The sequence below is a fragment of the Punctularia strigosozonata genome, assembly GCF_000264995.1.
Source record: "Punctularia strigosozonata HHB-11173 SS5 unplaced genomic scaffold PUNSTscaffold_7, whole genome shotgun sequence".
Classification (NCBI taxonomy): Eukaryota; Fungi; Basidiomycota; class Agaricomycetes; order Corticiales; family Punctulariaceae; genus Punctularia; species Punctularia strigosozonata.
The window spans coordinates 925,058-942,925 of NW_006767439.1; the positions used below are offsets into that span (position 1 = coordinate 925,058).

Sequence of the window (17,868 nt, forward strand, 5' to 3'; positions counted from 1 at the left end):
GCTGCCAGGCCGGATGTGGTTGATTGGGGGGATAAGGGTGTTGCATGGAGTTTGGGTAAGGGGGAAACTGTTGTGCAGGCCAAGGCTGCTGACCGTTCTGCGAAATCGATCCTGGTTGCATGTGCCCTTGCGCAAACGACGCGACGGCTTGCCGAGGGTCTTCACCGTCACGGGGCGCGAACTGCCCCTCGACAGGATACGCGCCATTCTGAGCAGGAGGGGTACCAGAGAACTGTGGATCCATGAGGTACGGGTGCATACTACGTTCCGCGAAGAGATCCGACGCGTGCCGTTCGACAATTTGTCGAGGATCGCGTGCTGAGCACGTCACCAAAAGGTCGTAGGAATACTAGAAAAGCCCCAGATACGTATGGGCGAGGCGTAGAGCAGCGCAGTCAAGACCAGCCAAGACGTGGTCGTGGCAGCTGGAGGGAAGCGCGCAGCGTGCCAGGCGTTCAGGAGGCTCACCACAAAACGCGCCGCGTCTTTGCCTCAACTTTCTCGTTTCTTGATGGACCTCATCGGTACATACGTCCACACAATCCTCTCAGCAATTCCATCATAGAGTCTTAATCCCTGGATTTGAAGATCGACACCCGATTGTTCAAGCGCGAACCACCGGCGATGCTACGAAAAGCATCTGTATCATTGGCGGTGGCCCGGCTGGCCTAGGGGCACTCAAGGTCATCGTTGATACACCACAGTTCAAGAGCGGGGAATGGGTCCCGGCCCTTTATGAAGCTAGAGAGCAGGTCGGGGGAGTTTGGTGAGTCGCGATCGACTTCGACCTTCTGGCCAATGACATGGATCGTTGCGTTAGGTTGCCTGCACCTCCAACCGATGATCCCCCGTTGACACCCTTGTACGATTCATTGACGACCAATCTGCCCCACCCCGTGATGGCCTACGAGAGTTTCTCGTTCCCACCATCAACGGCCGTGTTTCCCCATCATCCAGCCGTCCAGCGTTATCTGGAGGCATACGCCGAACACTTCAACCTCCTCCCCCACATTCATACTAGTACGATTGTGTTTGACGCGCGATGGGAGACGTCGCGCTGGATAGTGAAGCTTTCTACCGGAGAAACCCGCGACTTCGACTTCGTCGTGGTTGCGAACGGTCATTATCGCGTTCCCCGTTACCCGGATGTGCCTGGCATCTCCGAGTGGCAGAAGGCTGGAAAGGTGATGCACTCCGCATGGTATCGCAAGCCACACAATCTGGGAAATGTCGTTCTCGTAGTCGGTGGAGGACCTAGCGGACAGGATATCACGGCCGAAATGAGCGAGTACGCAAGCACCGTCATTCACTCTCTGCCCGGCGTGGAACCAGGTCAGAACGGCAAAGTCAAGGTCCGAGGGCGTATAGCCGAGTTCAAGTCGGACGGTGTCATCTTCGAAGACGGATCAATCGAACATGGCGTCGACTTCTGTATCCTCGCGACCGGATATGAGTTCGCCTTCCCCTTCCTGTCGCAGATGAAGAACGAACTGCCGCAGCCTGTTCCTCCACTCCCCAGCGAACTCTACAATTCGTCGTGGCACATCTTTCCGCTAGCTCAGCATATATTTCCACTGCAGACCACCTTTCCTCCTCATAGCATCGCTTTCCTGGGTCTCGTCCTTAAGGTTGCTCCGTTCCCGATGATCGAGGCGCAAGCGCGAGCCATGGTGAAGGTCTTCGCACACCCGGAGTCGCTGGACGTCACACAGGTACCGGCACCTGTCATGCTTTGACATATCTAGCGCTGAAACCGTGGATAATTAGGGAGCGCTTGAGATAGTATCTCGCTACGATGAACTGAGCAAGGAATTCCACGGGGACCAATTGCAGATCGCAGCTGCATTCCATCGCTTCGTTGGACATGAGCAATTCCAGTACCGCGACGACCTGCATCGTTTTGCAGGCTACGGGGACGACACGCTCGTACAGGACTGGGTGAAGGAGATGTACGACAAGAAGGATATTCTGCGACGCGCTTGGCGCGAGCTGGAGCGGTCGGGAAAGGCGGATGAATGGGTTAAAGACGTGGGCGAGGGCGGTCCGCATGAATGGGTGGAGCTACTGAAACGATTGTTGCGTCACGCTGAGGAGAAGGGAGAGGTGGAGATCGCTGTTGAGAATCAGGAAGCGAAACTATGAAAACCGTTCCCACCGCAGTAGAAGGGTCGAACTTCCCCATTCATTTGTATGTCCTGCTGCTGATTACAGGATGCGGAGAGTCGCTGACATCTTGAATGTCTCAGATTCATGTCTATGCAAAGCTCTACCTAGAAATGTATAACAATAGTACGTTGCACCAATGCACGTGCGATACAAGTCTGGATACACGTTCGTCCGTGTACAGGATCTGTCAGGACATCCACCTATCTATGGCATGGTATATAAAATGTTTACGGTAGTTGTCCGTCTAGGTGATTTCCCCTTTGCGATTGAAATCAGGGTCGTACATCATTTTTGGACGTCTTTTTCACGGCCCACCCGGTCGGCCATATGGTATACAAGCGAATCGCAGGTTCACGTAACTCGTTACGGACCTCGCTGATCCAACGGTCTACGACGTCTGCGGGATGACCCGCCTCCAGCATCATCGGCCGGAATCCGTCCATCCATTCCTTAGTGTTCGATAGTGATTCGTTAGACCTTATTCTTGAACCACACAGGCGCGGAAGACCTACCAAGCTGTTTTTCTTCGTGATCTGTCCAATCTCCTCGCCGTGCTCGATGCTCTCTCCGCTCCAGCCGATCGGCGCGAAATAGTCCCGGAAGTCGACGAGTTCGTATTCACCACTTTCCTGGAGGCAGCTGACCCTCTGCGGAAACGGGAATTCGACGCCCTTGCCGAGGCCGGATCTGACCTCCTCACCCCAGCGCGCGAACCATGACCGACTGTGCGTTGCCTCGCCCTCGCGGGCGCCGGCTGCGACCTGTTTGCGCTCGTCATATATATTGCTGCTGCCGTCCGCCAGCAGCAACACGCCGCCTGGAGACGACGAATCCTTCAGGGTTCAATTTCGGTGCAAGGCAGCCCGCAACTGACCTGGTTTAAGGCATTGTGTCACAAGGTCCAACGCGCCGCGTGCATCACGAAGCTGTACGAGACCATCAGCGCTGAAACGGGCGCTGACAGCAGGAGGCTGGCGACGACTCACGTGTCCGAGCACGCAGCGACAATGGACAATATCAAAGCCTTCCCTGAAGTCCGGCGGTAGACCAGAGCCATCGAGCGTAAAGCCTTTCGTGAGGTCTCCGGTGATGAATCTGAGAGTGTTCTGATTAAGGCTACTCGTCATTCGGTTGCATCTACTCACCGACAGTTTTCAGGAAATGCTCTGCGTGCGAGAGTGCCGTGTTAGCTCGACGCTAGGGCGATAAGTGGGACATACGCCGAAGTGTTCTTGATGAGGTCGAACCCAACGACATTGACATGTGGGTAGGTGCTGGCTATCTCGCTCGCCCTGTCATGGAGGTCTTCAGCGTAGAATCGTTATCTAAGGGGAAACGCCGAAGATGTTGCGTACCATATTCCCGAGCCGGAGCCAAGATCAAGTACCGATGGTGTATATCCTTCCCTCGCCTCTAGCTTCTGCTCCACCGTGGACCTTATCGGAGCAGGGCACAGACCACCCAGGAGCAGCTTCCACATATGATGTTGCAATCGAAGACGCTATACACACCACTGAGCACTGTGCAGACGTGAAATACAAAGAGGGGCATACGCACATCCATCTCCGCGACGTCGGCGGGTAGCTTATAGGCCTGCGTAAGGGCCATCGTAGTACCGGAACCCTTCAGGCTGATGACACGGAATGCGGACCGCCATCGACAGCCGGCTGGATTGGCACTCACGTCGCTCATGTTGTTCATCCCGCGTCCATGGACGATCTTAAGCTGGCCCTGGGACTCACGTCTACGTTTGATCCCGCTCGACCCGGACTTGCTCGATGTCGCGTTGCCCATGGAGTAGGAGGAACACGGACAAGGAGGGGGGAAGGGCGTTCGCGCGTATGATCGGCGAAGGCTGGTGGTTTATGTGCCGGTGGGTCGTTGTCGAATGAGAAAAGCGGGAGGTGGACGCCATCATCAGGGCTAGAGCGGGCCGAAATGAGGACGGAAGGGGCTGAGATCTTCGCGTTCCTCGGATCCAGAGTTTATCTTGTAAGAAGCGGGACGAGGCACCGTGGAAGCGCCGGACGATGGTTCAGCCGGGTCTGATATCGCGTTGAATGTAGGGTCTACTTAGACGCAACGTCTTTAACTTCAGACTCATGGCACGCCGTCGTACAAAGCAACGACATCGTCCGTCGGAGAGGATGGTCGGACTCGGAGCGTGTCAGCTAGTTTAACCGATGTTCGCGATGGCGACAAAGCGGCGAGGGTGCATTGTCCAGAGACGCTAAAAGCTGCCGGACCATGCAGCCAATATCAAGGCCGTGATTGTCGGTAAGCTGGCGTTCGTACCGGAGCGATAGTCAGAGGATCTAGGCGAGGTCTCGCACGCCACTGCAGGTCATCCACACAACCTCCTGACCTATCAAGCATCAAGCATCACCAACCTATATGTACTCACCATCTGCGCGTTCCAGGTGGGCTTGGACATCGGCGCACGGTCCCAATGCATGCAAACTGATAGGTTACCAAGCCAACCTCGCCCCTAAGCGCACTCCGAAAAGGCGCAAATGCCGATATTATTCGGAGCCGTCCGTGCCGCAGAGATTAGGATGACATTCGGATTGGAAATGCAAAGCCAAGACACGGTAAAATCTGGCTTAGTACACTACAGGACACTGCTGGTATATTTTGACTTCGACATACGCTTGTCCTCGATGAGGTTCGAGACGAGGAAGTCCAGGATTCACGTTCCTGGTTGCAAAGCGCGGAGAGCTTCGAACAGACGTGATTACAACGAGGGAGGCTCGCTAAAAATAACTCCTCGAAGTGTCGGTCAAGTGGCGAAACTCCAGAGGTTTCTATATCATTATGCACTCAACTTACTGGTTCCCTCCTTCCACTATGGTTTCCGTTCGACTCCTAAACAGATGCTTGGGAACAGTTCTCAGAGATGCAAGGAACGGTCGCAACGTTGTTGGCAATCCCGGAGATGTTGCTAGAACTCGCTGGAACGCTGACTACTCACGCCGGGTGGCTTTGCAACCGAGATGACGCGACCGACCGCGGCGAAAGCCTTGTGTCCGCAAGCCCATATCTACCCGTCGACACAAACTGGCTACGGTTATAGCTTAGAACTCTTGAACGCTGAGCGAAGACAGCATCTTTGGGCGCCTGTGATTGTCTCGTAACATCACCGAAACCTTATCCGGCGCTTGGACGCGATCACACCGACCACTATGTCAGGCAATGATCGACCCAGGGGCATGCCCCTGCTTAGTGGACCTCCACCCGGTCCCGGCGGGTCAGAGAAGAACTGCAGGAAGTGTGGAAAGGATATCGGCGGGATCTTCACTAGGGCGCGGCGGTGTCAGCACTGCGGTGAGTCTTTCGCCACAAGATGCGTCCGACGCGGTAGCCGCCTGCGACAGATAAGATCTGGTGGCTAACTGGGGCTGTCTTGTACCGTAGGATTCAAGTATTGCTCGTCATGTTCGGACTATCAGGCTCTGATGCCGAGGCAGGGCGCCGACCAGTCTGGCTACGATGTCGTGAACGTGTGCGGGTTCTGCATCGACTATCTGAATAGTGAGTGTCTGTCTCGTCATATTTTTGGTTAGAACGAGCATCTGAAGCATGCCAGTCACTGCATCTAGTCCATCACAGCTCAGAACGCAGAAGCTCGGCAAGCTGAAAGAATATTTGGACGCATACAACGTCGATCGCAAGGGAGCACTTGAGAAAGATGACTTGATAAACACGATCGTCGCCGCAAGAGTGCGCTCTAACTTCTGTTCTTATTTCCTACATTGACTGAACTGGATGATCTGTTGCAGGGACAAGACGGATGCCTCCCGTATGAGAACGAAGAGTATTATCGGCGTCATTCCGTGCCCAACAATGCCCCAGCTTCTCCGAACCGCAACTTCTTCCAGCGCACGGTTGATAACGCGACGAACGCGTTCCAGAACGCCACGTCAAACTTGGGATCAGGCTCAGGTTCTGCCGGCAACCGACCGCCACCTCAGCAGCAACACCCTCAACCGCAGTTCTATCCTCCATACGGGCATCCACCGTATCCACAGCCAGGACCAGGCTATCCCGGCCAGCAATACCATTACCAGTACCCACAATACGGGTACCCTCCGCAACCATATCCCTACGCCGGGGCCGGATATGCACCACCTCCAGGCGCGCCTCCACCAAACTGGCAGTACCCGCACCCGCAACCCGCTCCTAACGCCTCGCCCTACTCGCGCCCAGCCGCTTCGGCCTCGCACCACAACCTCAACACGCCACAAACAGCCAGCTTCGGGCCGACATCGCCGCGTCCGTCCAGCCAATCACAACAACAGGGACGCCCGCGGACGCAGTCCGCCTCCGCCTCCGCCCCGCCTCCGCGCCCTCCGCCTCCTCAGCGGCGCGATACGGACGTGCCGACGCTCGAACGGCTATCGGACATGCCGCGCGAGGACGTGGCGAAGCTGAGCGTGCACGTGCTGAAGGAGGTGCTGCACCGGAACCACGTGTTGCCCGGCCCGGTACTCGAGAAGGAGGAGCTGGTGAACAAGGTGGTGCGGATGGTGGAGGAGGAACGGCGCGAGCGCGAGCGGGCGGACGCGATGCGGGCGCGAGAGGAGGAGGCGATGCGGATTGCGAGAGAAGAGGCTGAACGCGCGAGGGAGGAGAGGGAGAGGGAGAGGGAGGAAAGAGAACGGGAGAGAGAAGCGGCGAAGGAGAGGGAGGCGAGGAGGGCGACGGTGGAGGATGTGGAGGATGAGGGAAGTACGAATGGTGCCGAGGCTGAGACGTCGGAGGAGGCGCCGTCCGAGCAGCCTGGCGAAGGAGGTCAGGGAGCGCCATTGGCAGCGGAAGGGACGCCACAGCAAACTACACCAGCTGCACCGAGACCGTTGTCTCCTAGGGCAAAGGAGATGGCTGCTACGCTGGAGCGAAATGGCCTCTGCGTTATTTGTCAAGACGAAGAGGCCAACATCGCCATCGTGGACTGCGGGTGAGCAATTGTCATCTTGTGCGGTGTTGATCTTGACGGGCTCACTGCTGCTGGAATGCACCTAGACATCTATGCATGTGCCGCGATTGCTCAGATCTGGTCATGAAGAGTACCCGGGAGTGCCCGCTGTGCAGGACCCGCATCGTCACCGAACAGCGGCTGTTGAGGATATACAGGACATGACCGTTCGACATGCGTACGTCCTATGTTGTGATCTCCTCGCGTTCGTTGTTTGCTGTCTGTTGCTTCTTCGCATGTAGTATGGAATGTATCATAAGTATGTACTCCGCCAATAATAGAGCCATCCTATTGATACGTTGGAGCAGGCTAGGCTCGGCAAAAGCACTCACTAGTCATCGGCCGACACATGTTTGCTTCTAATACGCGCATCACTATCGTCAACATCAGTCCAGTGGCTATCATCATCGCTCGGCGCAGGCGCTGTGCTGCAATACAACGCCCTACTCAGCGCATCCGGATCCCGCGGGTCGGGTGGCGTGTCATCGTGATTAGTATAGGTAGGTAGGTAGGTAGGTAGTATTAACCGGCGCGGTCCCAATACCGGAACAGCCGGGCCCCAGGGCCTCGCACTAGTGGCGAGCCGGGACACCCTGGTCTACACGGTTCCCGTCCGCTCTATGAGCCAACACACCGCTTCGACCACAGTGTGCATAATTACATGAATGTGTATAGAGCCCAAGCCCTTTGTGGCGGTGGGCGCCGTGTCAAGCTCCGATGCTGATGCAACCAGGTTCGTGGTTGGCTGGACGTTCATTGAAGAGGGACGCGGGTTCGATGGAGGACTGGCACCTTCTCCGCTTCGAGGTATAGGCGGGAATCCGAAGTGCTCGTAGACGTCATCCCATCGTGCACCCCATTCGATTCCAAGGTTGATGAATGCAAGATCCGTGGCCTCTGAGAAGAAGCCTCGGCGACGAGCGTTCAGAACGCATTTTGAGATATCGTCGGATCGTTTAGGATTTCCCCAGCGATGTACCGCAACGCCCCACAGGAATAAATCCCAGTTGATCCCAATGTCACTTCCAGCAACGCGTTGTTCGCTATTCTCTCCGCTCAAGATCGAGAGTACGTTGATCAACACATCCGCGAACCTGTCCAAGGCTAAGGACCAGCGTTGCATGATATCTTCCTCATATTGGCCCTCCTCGTCTTCGATACGGACAAAGATGACGACCTCCACCACCGTCCAGAAGATGCATCGTCGCCGCTCATCCGACCGAAATCCGTCGCCCCTGTAGTAGGCGCATGCAAAATCGAGGCAGTCACTCATTTCATTGATTGCTAATAATCTCGGGTTAAATCGAAACGACCGCTGTAGGTGAGATGAAGGCACGCACTCACGCCGCATAAACCGTGCACCTCCCGATTACATGCAATGATCACAGCGCATGTCTTCATATAACCCGTCCATTGCACTAGTTGGACACGTTCCATGTCCGCAAGAGTTTGGAGGAGGAACTTGCGGTACGAGGCACGAACCTCGACATGTTGTTTAGCGAGAAGTGACATCATGAGTAATGTGCTGTGCTGGAGGTTGACCATATTGCTATGCGTAAATCCAGAAACAAAAACCCCAAGGAAGCCTACAAGGGGTGTCCCTGCGTATACTCCAAGGCCAGACAGAAGTAGTTCAAACACTATGCGTATTTGGGTGCCATTAAGCGTGCACAGGGCATCAGAGATGCGGACCACTAGATCGTGTCCCGGAGGAAAATGAAAATTCCCCTGGGTGACGTCGTACGTGCCAACAGCTTCGATATACTCCAGCACATGTACACGTTCGGCGCTATGAAATCCGAGCATCTCGGATATAGCCACCCAAGAGCCGCACAGGCGCTTCGCCTATAACGTCCAAGGGTGATAATCGTCGAGTCGTGGTATCCTACTGAAGGAGCGGGTACGCACGGCAGGACCTGGTGTATCGGAGATGCATTGAGCCAATATAGGGTCTCCAGGATCCTCGTGCGCGGCAAGCCACAGTAGAGAGTAACATTGAGATGCGACGCTCTCCAGGTAGTCGTGACCGAAGTACCGCAGGGCCAAATCCCGATGCGTCCATCCATCATATTTGAACGAGTCAGTGTCCCAGGTATTGACGTGACGGATGAAAAACATCTTGAAATCCCAGAGTCGGCGTGGCCAGTCTAAGGAGTACATGAACTGCATGAAAGTTCGGAGGAGTCGATATATGGGCCGGAATGAAGGCAAAATCAACCCCCCAGAGGTGTCTTGTACGGACACGAGTCAAATAGCAGCGGTAATATCACTGTGAACACTGCCGAGACGACGGTCACGCCAGCGATAGCGCAACAGACCGCGGATACAACGGTGTCGATCGACCATAACAGAGTGACAAGCCCACCGAAAAACAAGACAACTGCGAGCTGCAAGAGGCCAGGCACCAGCGTCACAATAGCCGGAACTTTCCATCACTGGAAAGCATCGTAGCGGACCTTTCGTAGCTGTATGGCGTGTTGTACTGGGGTAATGGACGGCCAGGATATGTATTCTCGGAGCCATTGCTTGATAAATATGCCAAGCAGAGCAGATGCGAGGGAGAGATTGAGGCTCAGAAACCACAGAATGTTAACAGCGACCACGTGCGGCTCGGCGTGGAATGGTATTCTTGTTGAATTTGAGTCGGCTGAAGCAGGAGCGGTCTGGCTCGTCGAAATCTGACGGAGTTGGATCGATATATCTGCGAGGAGCTGGACCGATATCTGCGTATTGTCCGGCTGCAATTGAGTGTATGCTTCGACCAGGAACGCGGTGAGGACGGCCGAAAACAGACCCGCCTAGGTTTCCATTTCCTGCATCAGAAGCCAGAACAGCGGCTGAGCGGGCAACGTACGAAAATGAGTAAACTATCTATGTCCTCTGAGTATCCCTTGATCATATCCCTATCGTGCTTCTCCAGTCGTTCGTAAACATGAGCCCAGCCCGTGGCACAGGATGCGGGTATGTCCTGCAAAGTTCGTCGTACATCGGGCGTATGACACAAGTTCCAGTCGTACCTTGGCCAATCGCTTGTACCCAACATCTCTTGTTTCGTCGTCTTGAGCCGTTTTGGACAGCACAGTCTTGGCTGTGGGTCCGGATTTGGCCGCAGGCTGGTCAAGGGTAATCAGTATACACGTCACAGAATGCGTTGTTATGACTCGCCAGCGACTCAGATTGAGTACAGCAATCGTTGCATTCTACTGAACCATCATCCCCATTGTTTCGACTTTGGTATTCTCCTCGACTCTAATGTGAAGTTTGAACACGAGATATGTGTTGGGAGGACACGCTGACTACTTTCCTCTTCACCGGATACATCTTCTTCGACATTTGAGAAGGAACGACGTCGAGGCAGTGATTGCTACGGTAGCATTGATCAGTGGCAATTACTAGGAGCATACTGACCAGCCGTCCTACAAGCGTATGCGCCCTAGGATCTCGTCCGTTTCCGCGACCTTCGTCTATGGTGCTTGATTCGATGGCCATGAATGGCTGACGCGATGATATCGATGTTCGAAATCAGGTAAGGAACACACACGTTAAAGACGGAGGGCGTATAAAGGGACAGCATTGTGTAACGATACCAGCTTGTCGCAGAAAGCGATGAAGAGACAAAAATAGATAACGCTTTAGTACGACTTGGATCTTCTCTCACTACTGTCACGTTCAACCCTACGACCACAACTCCGAGTAGTTTCTACATCGACTGCAGTTAGACGCCATCAGTATATGTAAGTTTCTACTGAGCGAAAATCTCGTCGATTTGTCTTACTACAACGCGTGACCAGCGTGAGAAAGCCGCGATGTCCGTTCCTCTGGTCCACCGCTGTCCACCTCCGTCGAAATCCAGATGAACAGTCGTGTCACAATCACCCTTCCTGGCTACGGGCCCTTCTACCTCGCCCCTGATGCAAACATCCCGTGCTCCCTGGAACCTATCCAGGCCGGCGGATCTTTCGAGTCTCTTGAAGTGCTGCAAAGAGCGGCCTATGACTATGTATACCGCGCACAATGGACTGGCAGGACCCAGCCCCAAGGGGGTCGTGCAACTCCTCTCGACGTTGTACTGAAGCTACATTACTGTCGGCGTATCACGCCGCGGGAGCTAGAGCGAGAAGCTGAAATGTACGGCCACGCCCGGGGGACCCAAGGATACTCTATCCCTCGGTGCTATGGACTGTTCCGCGGCGCGGCTGAGAGCGATCCGAACGAAATGATAGTGGTTCTGGTGCTCGAATACTGCGGCGAAAACCTGACCGACCCCAAAGGCCACCTCATCGATTTCTACGATATGGACCGTGACCGACAGTGCGTATCTCTCCCCTCACATTCGATGATAACCTCACTCTCATTTTACTCTTACTTTCAGGAAGATGGTGGCACAACAAACTGTTGCGCTCCATCATTTTGGGGGCCTAGAACACAATGACTTGTATGCGCGGAATGTCGTGTGGACCGACGACAACCGGGCTGTCATCGTCGACCTCGCGCACGCTAATAAGCACGAATGCAAGCAACGCGGCACGATCACGCGGTACACAATGATTCCTGAGCCACTCGACTTCGGATGTGACGAGATTCACGACATATGCTTGGAATGTCGGATTTGGTTCTCCCGTAAGCAGCATAGCTCGCTCACACATATCGCTTCGTTGACCGTACCCTTAGCCGAGATGGAATTTGTAGGTCAAATCATCCCGGCGAGCAGTATCTACACATTGGAGGACATATTGAGACCTGTCAAGGAAAGTGGCGAGTATCTAACTCCGAGGCGCATGGCTGAGGCCGAGCAAATCCTGGAGGAAATCGAATTCCGACGCAAACACTATCCGTCGAGTTTAAAGAGTCCGACGAGGACCTAACAGAGCTTGCGACTACGACTGCGACTGTATACCGCCACATGTACTTAATCCAGTCGCTATACATATGCTTGATTTCGTTGTTGTGCAAGCGATGCGAGCATCCGCGTTCGCCGAAAACGTGCGTTGCTTGGACGGTATAAGCAACCCATTCTGCGTTGTCATCTCCAACCACGGAACACACGCTTGCTTTGAAATCAGCCAAATCGTTTCGAAACAATTTACGCTCATGGCGTCTATGCATTCCGCGCCACATGTATTGGGAGGCACTGGCAACCTTTGTTATCATCAAGCTACAATCCTGACCGTGTGAACGCAGCTAGAATACATCTGATCTTACCCGCGTCACATCGTTGGCCCTTGAGTAGCTGTGCGCAAGTTGGAATCGTCGGTCAACGCGTTCAACTTCAACCGACCTAGCTTAGGCTACCACCGCTGTTCACCGCAGATGAGCGACTGTCTTCAACTTACTCTGCCTGGATATCCCCCATCCAGGCTTATTCGCGACGCCAACATCTCGTGCTGTCCAGATCCTATAGCTACCGAAGCAGGCGGAACTCTAGAGTCTCTTGAACTGCTCAAGGCGGACACTTATGACTATGTCTACCGTGCCAAATGGACTGGCCGGACGCAATCGAAGAAAGATCGTGAAACTCCTCTTGATGTCGTCATCAAATTACACTTATGCAGGCGCATCCTGCCGCAGGAACTGGAGCACGAGGCTGAGATGTACGCTCACGCCCACGAGACTCAAGGATTCGCCATCCCTTGGTGCTACGGATTATTCCGCGGCTCCGCTAACAACGATCCGATGAAATCAATGGCGGTTCTTGTGCTCGAATACTGCGGCAAGCCTCTGACGGACTCCAAGGGCGACCTCATCGACTTTTATGATCTTGACCGTGACCGACAGTAAGTTACTTCTTGCATATACTTGATAATCGTCTCATCCGATCTTCAGATTGAAAGTAGTGCAACAGACCGCCGCGCTTCATTACATTGGAGGACTGGAACACAACGACTTGTACCCGAGGAACGTTGTCTGGACCGACCAGGATGAGGCTGTTATCGTGGACCTCGCACACGCTAAAAAGCACGAATGCAAGCAACCCAAAATCGAGCGATTCGCGATGATCCCAGATATCTATGAATTCGGTTGCGACGAACTCCACGACACATGCTTAGAATGTCGAATGTGGTTCTCGGGTGGGCCGCATCTCTCGCTTGCATGTTCACTTCGCTGACCTTCACTCGAAGCCGAAATGGAATTCGTAGGTGAAGTCATCCCGGCCAGGACCATCCACACTTTGGAAGACATTTTGCGACCCGTCCAGATCAGTGGCGAATATATAACGCAGGAGCGCTTGGAGGAGGCCGAGCGAATCCTGGAGGAAATCGAATTCCGGCGCAAATACTATCCGTCGAGTCTGAAAGACTAACTGATCGTTCTCGCGACTGCAGTTGTCGCCACATGTACTTGTATTAGCCATTCCAATTATGCTCGATATGGTCGTGCAGGCGTTCCGGCTCCTTCCGTAAGGGGAAGGAGTTGGGATACTATCCGGACTCCTTGCAAGGCCCATCATTGCCTTTGAACTATCACCATAGCTGTGGTTAACTGCATGTAACGTCGTGGAGTATGTTCTAGCGTGAGAAAGCGACGCGACGGCGTCGGCGTTGACCGAAGCGCGTCTTTCACATCCAAAATAATATCGACGGAGGCCGCCGTCGCGCTCGCATAAGATGTCCTAAGCGACGCGGCCCTTTCTTCTCTTTCTCAACCATATACGAGCATCTATCTTATTTCAAGCTCCCTTGGCACACCGCTAAAACCGCGAGCACCCTAGTCACCTCTACTCTACCCAGCGAGAAATAGCCTCACCACACGCGGACGGCGCGTGTGCGGCGATACCGTAATGCACTCTCATACGCATGGTGAGCAGCGCTCTGTCCATCTAAGAATGCCTAAGAAACAAAAAACCGAATGAACTTCGCCTTTCTTCGTCCTTGTAGGTCGCAAACGCAAGGCGAGCAACCCGCGCGAAACCAGGCCCCGCGCGCGGATGTACGGACCCACCGCGACGAACGGCATCAACGCGATGCGATCGCTCGCCGAACAGAGCCGCATGCTGAACCACATGAATCGCCCCAAAGAGCCGAACCAGGCCTCTCCTGCGACCGCCTCCGCGCCGTCCACAGCCCCTATTCCGACCCCGCAACATTTACGACACGCCGCGGCCACTGCTGCTAACACCATCAATGCCGCTCCGGCGCTGCCAACACCCAAGCCTTCAAGATCTAACACCCTCACAACCACCACCAACTCTACTCCGCTTCCGACATCCACGCCGTCTCAGCATGCGCCTCTCCAGCCAGCCGCGCCACTAGCAGCACCCCTCCTCCCTCCCTTCTTTCGGAACGTCGGCGCAGATGGCCTGCCCGTTGCGCATCCAGCCGTTTTCCCCCCTCCGCAGGCCTTTCCCGTCAATGCGCATCCGTCTGCTTCGACCGCCGCCCTGATGCAAGAGATCGTCGGCGCGGCGTTACGGCCGATGATGGCAGCCATCGACACGTGCGCGGCGCGCGTGCAAGGCATTGACGCCAGGGTGTCCGCCTTGACGGAAGCGTTTTCTCTAATGCCAAAGCAAGATTCCACTTGGAAGCGGAAGGAGCTCGAGGCGGTAAAAAAGATGATCGAAGATGCCGTCAACGCGCGTACGGGGCCAACTGTTGCACTTATGAGCGGAATCGACAGCATAGGGCGCGTGCTCGGTGCCACGGACGAGGACGACGGGACTGCGAATAAGTCGATCTTGGACAGAATCGCGGCGATTGAGGATGGGTTAAACAAGACGGTGGAGGAAGTGAAAGATCTGGACGTTCTTCGCGAAATGCTCGCAAATCGGAATGCCCGACATGCGTCCATTACTGCTGGTGCTACCTACGCGGAAGCGGGGACAAGCGCCCGATCATCCCCGCCACCCCGAGGTACAATGTTTGCACACCCAAAACGTGAATTTCGTATTGATTTCTGGGGTATTGCAGATTTCATCGAGATTGGCGTCAATACGATGCACCTGGGTATGATGTCAGCACTTGGACAACAGATCGATTCACTCACCTGAATGCGTAGCCGCTCCTCCGCTCACCGACCCGCAAAGACGTACAGACTGCGCTGGTGGGTTTGAATGGCATAGCAGGACCGTGCGTCGTGTGCTCACGTATATGGCCAGTTCAAACAGACCTTATCCCCACATTACCTGCGGCTTCGGCGTTGCACACATCTGCTGGTATGGAGCTCGAGCAGTCTTCTACGCACCTCATTTTTGTTCTGACACGGCCTCTGATCCTAGCGCAACTCAGCGCTCCGGCATCGGAAGAGCCCTACGTCATGCAGGTCGACGATGATTATGGCCACACCTCCCCTCTGCAGGTTTCGACGCGATTGGACGATGATGGCAATGTACCCTCCGTAGCGCACGAGGGATTCGCTCCGACTTCCGTTCGTCCCTCCGCTGTTGGACCTGTTGCAGGCTCTGGGATGCAAGGCCCCAGCTCGCCAATGAGTCCCAGTATCTCACCTCTAAACACTGGTATGTTGTTTATCAACAGTATTGCTGGCTTGCTGAGCAAAGGTCTAGGTGACCTCATTGCTGAAACTGGTGTAGACGCGCCCCTTGTGCCTCTGAACATCCCGGAACGCGTCCCGAGCTCGGTATCAGGAGGTCTGCATGTTGCATATGGTGGCTGTGGTAGACATCTGTGCTAATTCGAGTTGCAGAGGAACCGGTGGACGAGAGCTTGATGTACCCCGACGATGAGCCCGTTCAAGTCGTTCGCCCCGAGCCGCAGCCTGCGCCGCTCGGCGGTGACTCCGAACGTTTCCGCCGCCTGATATCTAAGGTCGCATCCTGGGCAACAGCGGCGTCGACGCCGGCACCGGGATCTGCATTGGCAGAATTTGCGGAGGGAATGCAGGAGTGTCAGGCGTCAACGCGTGTTCCCTCGCCGCAGCCTAAACCAGTGACCGGACTTCCCTCGCCCCCGATCACTCGAGGGCCAACGTCAGCCTCGCCCGAGGTGCAGCCATCTCCCGACGACACGATAGAGGACTGGAATGAGCTGCTCGGCACTGCGTCCACCTCTGTGACTCCTACACCTGACGATGTGGTCCCTGAGACGTCCCTCATTGAGTCGGTCTCGATACACGAGATGAGCAAAACCGAGTCCATTGAGGAGTATCCGCCCTCTATCTCTGTGGGCTCCTCTACCCGTCCCGAACCCGCCACGCCGGATGGTCCGGACATGCACTCGCTCTCCTCGTTGTCGGACCTCACGGATATCGAGGATGATCAGCCGCTTGCGTCGATCTCCGCACCGCTCCCGGCCCGGCCGCGTAAGCGGAGGCGCACCGACGAGGTCTTGGTCTTGTCCAGCAGCAACATCTCCCTCTCCGGTAGGGCTCGGAAACCCGTGCGGCGCGAAGGCTCGGAGGGCTCATGCAAGCGCTGCAGGACAAACCACCTACAGGTGCGTGTGTCTTGCGAACCTCTGGATCTTTGCTCAATCCCTTTTTTGGTGTGTAGTGCGACGCGAACGTGACGGGCTGCGCGAAGTGCCGGCAGAGCGGTGAACTCTGCGTGAGGGATTACAGCGGACCGCAACCCAAGCGCCGGCGAGCACAGGCGGTCAAACCGATTTCAGCGTCTCCTTCGGTCGCATCGATCAGGTCTTCTGGTTCGAACACTCCAGCGGCGAGCAAAGTCCGGAAGAAGGCAGCATCTTTCAGCGCTCGCGGGTCGAAGGTGCAATGGCCTACGGTCGTGAAGCTGGAGAACGACATCTGTCGAGAAGTAAGTGACATATATTTGGAAGGCAATTCGTCGGTACTGATTCGGGTTTATTTTCCAGTTCATCGGTTGCGATAAGTGCGCATAGATCTGTGCTTTTCGATGTCGTGCTAACGCGAAAACCAGATGCTTGTCCTGGTATCACAATGCGTGTGTCGGGATCATGCCTAACGATATACGCTTGGATGAAGACGCTACGTTCTTGTGTCCGCCATGCGAAGCTGGGTTTGTCATTTTTTTCGTACGATCTTCTAAGCCCACGCTTATGCTCAGCCTATTTTCTCCAGAGTCCGCGGTACGCTCGTGTCCACTGTTGAGAAGCGGGACACTCATACTAGGTCTACATAGCCTCCAGCAAACCGACGAACGACGAGTTCTACTGTGCTAGACCCGACTGCGAAGCTCCAACGAATGAGGGGGAATACGTGGTATGTACCAAGCATCCGGAGGACCAGAGTGATCTTTATGTGAATGCTTGTCCCGTACACAGGTTGAGGCTATCGTCGGAAGACGACTCGATCGCACATCGGAGGACACAAAATCCCCGCAATACATCTGGCTCGTCCTTTGGGACGGGTGAGTCCATACCACTCTCTATGCGCGGACGAAATGGTACTGATCGAGACGCCGTGGTCCAGCTACTCCATATCCTACGCCACCTGGGAAACGGATGTTCCGAATCTGGAGCGGCATGTCGCGAAGTTCGAGGCTGCCCTCCGGAAGGAACGTATCACCTGGACGCCTTGGACGGACGGGTTGTTGCTTCGTGTGGCGGTGGACGGAGGATGGAAGCCGTCTGGCTCAAAAAAATGAGGCTTCTGATTGGCCTTGTCCCGATCAGCCAGGATATTTGAGCGTGTCCCAGACACGTACACGGCAGAGATTCTTACGGTGTGGTGTCTCAGTAGATACGGCAACCTTTGAAGCTATCGTTTGCCTTCAGTACTCTACGCTTTCATCCGGTGCAAATATATTCCGATGAAGACCACAAGTACATCGATCTCGGCGAGCCAAG

The 17,868-nt window shown here is 55.0% G+C and overlaps 8 protein-coding genes across 8 annotated transcripts; 5 read left to right on the plus strand and 3 right to left on the minus strand.

Moving 5' to 3' along the window:
- Positions 1-511: 511 nt before the first annotated feature.
- PUNSTDRAFT_44934 (FAD/NAD(P)-binding domain-containing protein) lies at positions 512-2,142 on the plus strand (the record flags this gene model as incomplete). The annotated part of the gene is made up of 4 exons (XM_007384321.1): positions 512-524; positions 589-766; positions 821-1,712; positions 1,768-2,142. The coding sequence occupies 4 exons, from the start codon at positions 512-514 to the stop codon at positions 2,140-2,142; spliced, it is 1,458 nt and encodes a 485-aa protein (XP_007384383.1).
- Positions 2,143-2,438: 296 nt separating this feature from the next.
- Positions 2,439-3,960, minus strand: PUNSTDRAFT_44935 (S-adenosyl-L-methionine-dependent methyltransferase; the record flags this gene model as incomplete). Its single annotated transcript, XM_007384322.1, has 8 exons — positions 2,439-2,983; positions 3,041-3,092; positions 3,153-3,261; positions 3,312-3,332; positions 3,387-3,458; positions 3,522-3,667; positions 3,724-3,759; positions 3,850-3,960. The coding sequence occupies 8 exons, from the start codon at positions 3,958-3,960 to the stop codon at positions 2,439-2,441; spliced, it is 1,092 nt and encodes a 363-aa protein (XP_007384384.1).
- A 1,228-nt stretch (positions 3,961-5,188) lies between these two features.
- Positions 5,189-7,420, plus strand: PUNSTDRAFT_144029 (uncharacterized protein). Its single transcript, XM_007384323.1, has 5 exons — positions 5,189-5,490; positions 5,581-5,697; positions 5,753-5,886; positions 5,946-7,123; positions 7,189-7,420. Exons 1-5 carry the CDS (start codon positions 5,349-5,351, stop codon positions 7,304-7,306), a joined length of 1,689 nt encoding a protein of 562 aa, XP_007384385.1. The 5' UTR covers positions 5,189-5,348; the 3' UTR covers positions 7,307-7,420.
- Positions 7,421-7,739: 319 nt separating this feature from the next.
- Positions 7,740-9,259, minus strand: PUNSTDRAFT_134816 (uncharacterized protein; the record flags this gene model as incomplete). The annotated part of the gene is made up of 3 exons (XM_007384324.1): positions 7,740-8,425; positions 8,482-8,986; positions 9,050-9,259. 3 exons carry the CDS (start codon positions 9,257-9,259, stop codon positions 7,740-7,742), a joined length of 1,401 nt encoding a protein of 466 aa, XP_007384386.1.
- A 395-nt stretch (positions 9,260-9,654) lies between these two features.
- PUNSTDRAFT_24199 (uncharacterized protein) lies at positions 9,655-10,082 on the minus strand (the record flags this gene model as incomplete). Its single annotated transcript, XM_007384325.1, has 2 exons — positions 9,655-9,939; positions 9,996-10,082. Coding segments are annotated over 2 exons (372 nt in total), but the record flags the coding sequence as incomplete, so codon positions are not given.
- A 912-nt stretch (positions 10,083-10,994) lies between these two features.
- On the plus strand, positions 10,995-12,006 carry PUNSTDRAFT_144030 (uncharacterized protein; the record flags this gene model as incomplete). The annotated part of the gene is made up of 3 exons (XM_007384326.1): positions 10,995-11,452; positions 11,514-11,761; positions 11,813-12,006. 3 exons carry the CDS (start codon positions 10,995-10,997, stop codon positions 12,004-12,006), a joined length of 900 nt encoding a protein of 299 aa, XP_007384388.1.
- A 445-nt stretch (positions 12,007-12,451) lies between these two features.
- PUNSTDRAFT_134818 (uncharacterized protein) lies at positions 12,452-13,442 on the plus strand (the record flags this gene model as incomplete). The annotated part of the gene is made up of 3 exons (XM_007384327.1): positions 12,452-12,915; positions 12,965-13,209; positions 13,261-13,442. 3 exons carry the CDS (start codon positions 12,452-12,454, stop codon positions 13,440-13,442), a joined length of 891 nt encoding a protein of 296 aa, XP_007384389.1.
- A 981-nt stretch (positions 13,443-14,423) lies between these two features.
- Positions 14,424-17,835, plus strand: PUNSTDRAFT_120793 (uncharacterized protein). Its single transcript, XM_007384328.1, has 14 exons — positions 14,424-14,991; positions 15,049-15,084; positions 15,137-15,181; positions 15,237-15,293; positions 15,357-15,596; positions 15,645-15,728; positions 15,785-16,533; positions 16,590-16,856; positions 16,915-16,931; positions 16,980-17,078; positions 17,141-17,148; positions 17,202-17,281; positions 17,344-17,429; positions 17,492-17,835. Exons 1-14 carry the CDS (start codon positions 14,523-14,525, stop codon positions 17,664-17,666), a joined length of 2,412 nt encoding a protein of 803 aa, XP_007384390.1. The 5' UTR covers positions 14,424-14,522; the 3' UTR covers positions 17,667-17,835.
- Positions 17,836-17,868: the final 33 nt, after the last annotated feature.

Coding starts and splice junctions, on each gene's coding strand:
- PUNSTDRAFT_144029 (XM_007384323.1), top strand. CDS start 5,349: ATGTCAGGCAATGATCGACCCAGGGGCATGCCCCTGCTTAGTGGACCT. Junction 5,698..5,752: donor CTGCATCGACTATCTGAATA/GTGAGTGTCTGT, acceptor GAAGCATGCCAG/TCACTGCATCTAGTCCATCA. Junction 7,124..7,188: donor ATCGCCATCGTGGACTGCGG/GTGAGCAATTGT, acceptor GAATGCACCTAG/ACATCTATGCATGTGCCGCG.
- PUNSTDRAFT_120793 (XM_007384328.1), top strand. CDS start 14,523: ATGCAAGAGATCGTCGGCGCGGCGTTACGGCCGATGATGGCAGCCATC. Junction 15,182..15,236: donor AAGACGTACAGACTGCGCTG/GTGGGTTTGAAT, acceptor GTATATGGCCAG/TTCAAACAGACCTTATCCCC. Junction 15,294..15,356: donor GGCGTTGCACACATCTGCTG/GTATGGAGCTCG, acceptor CTCTGATCCTAG/CGCAACTCAGCGCTCCGGCA.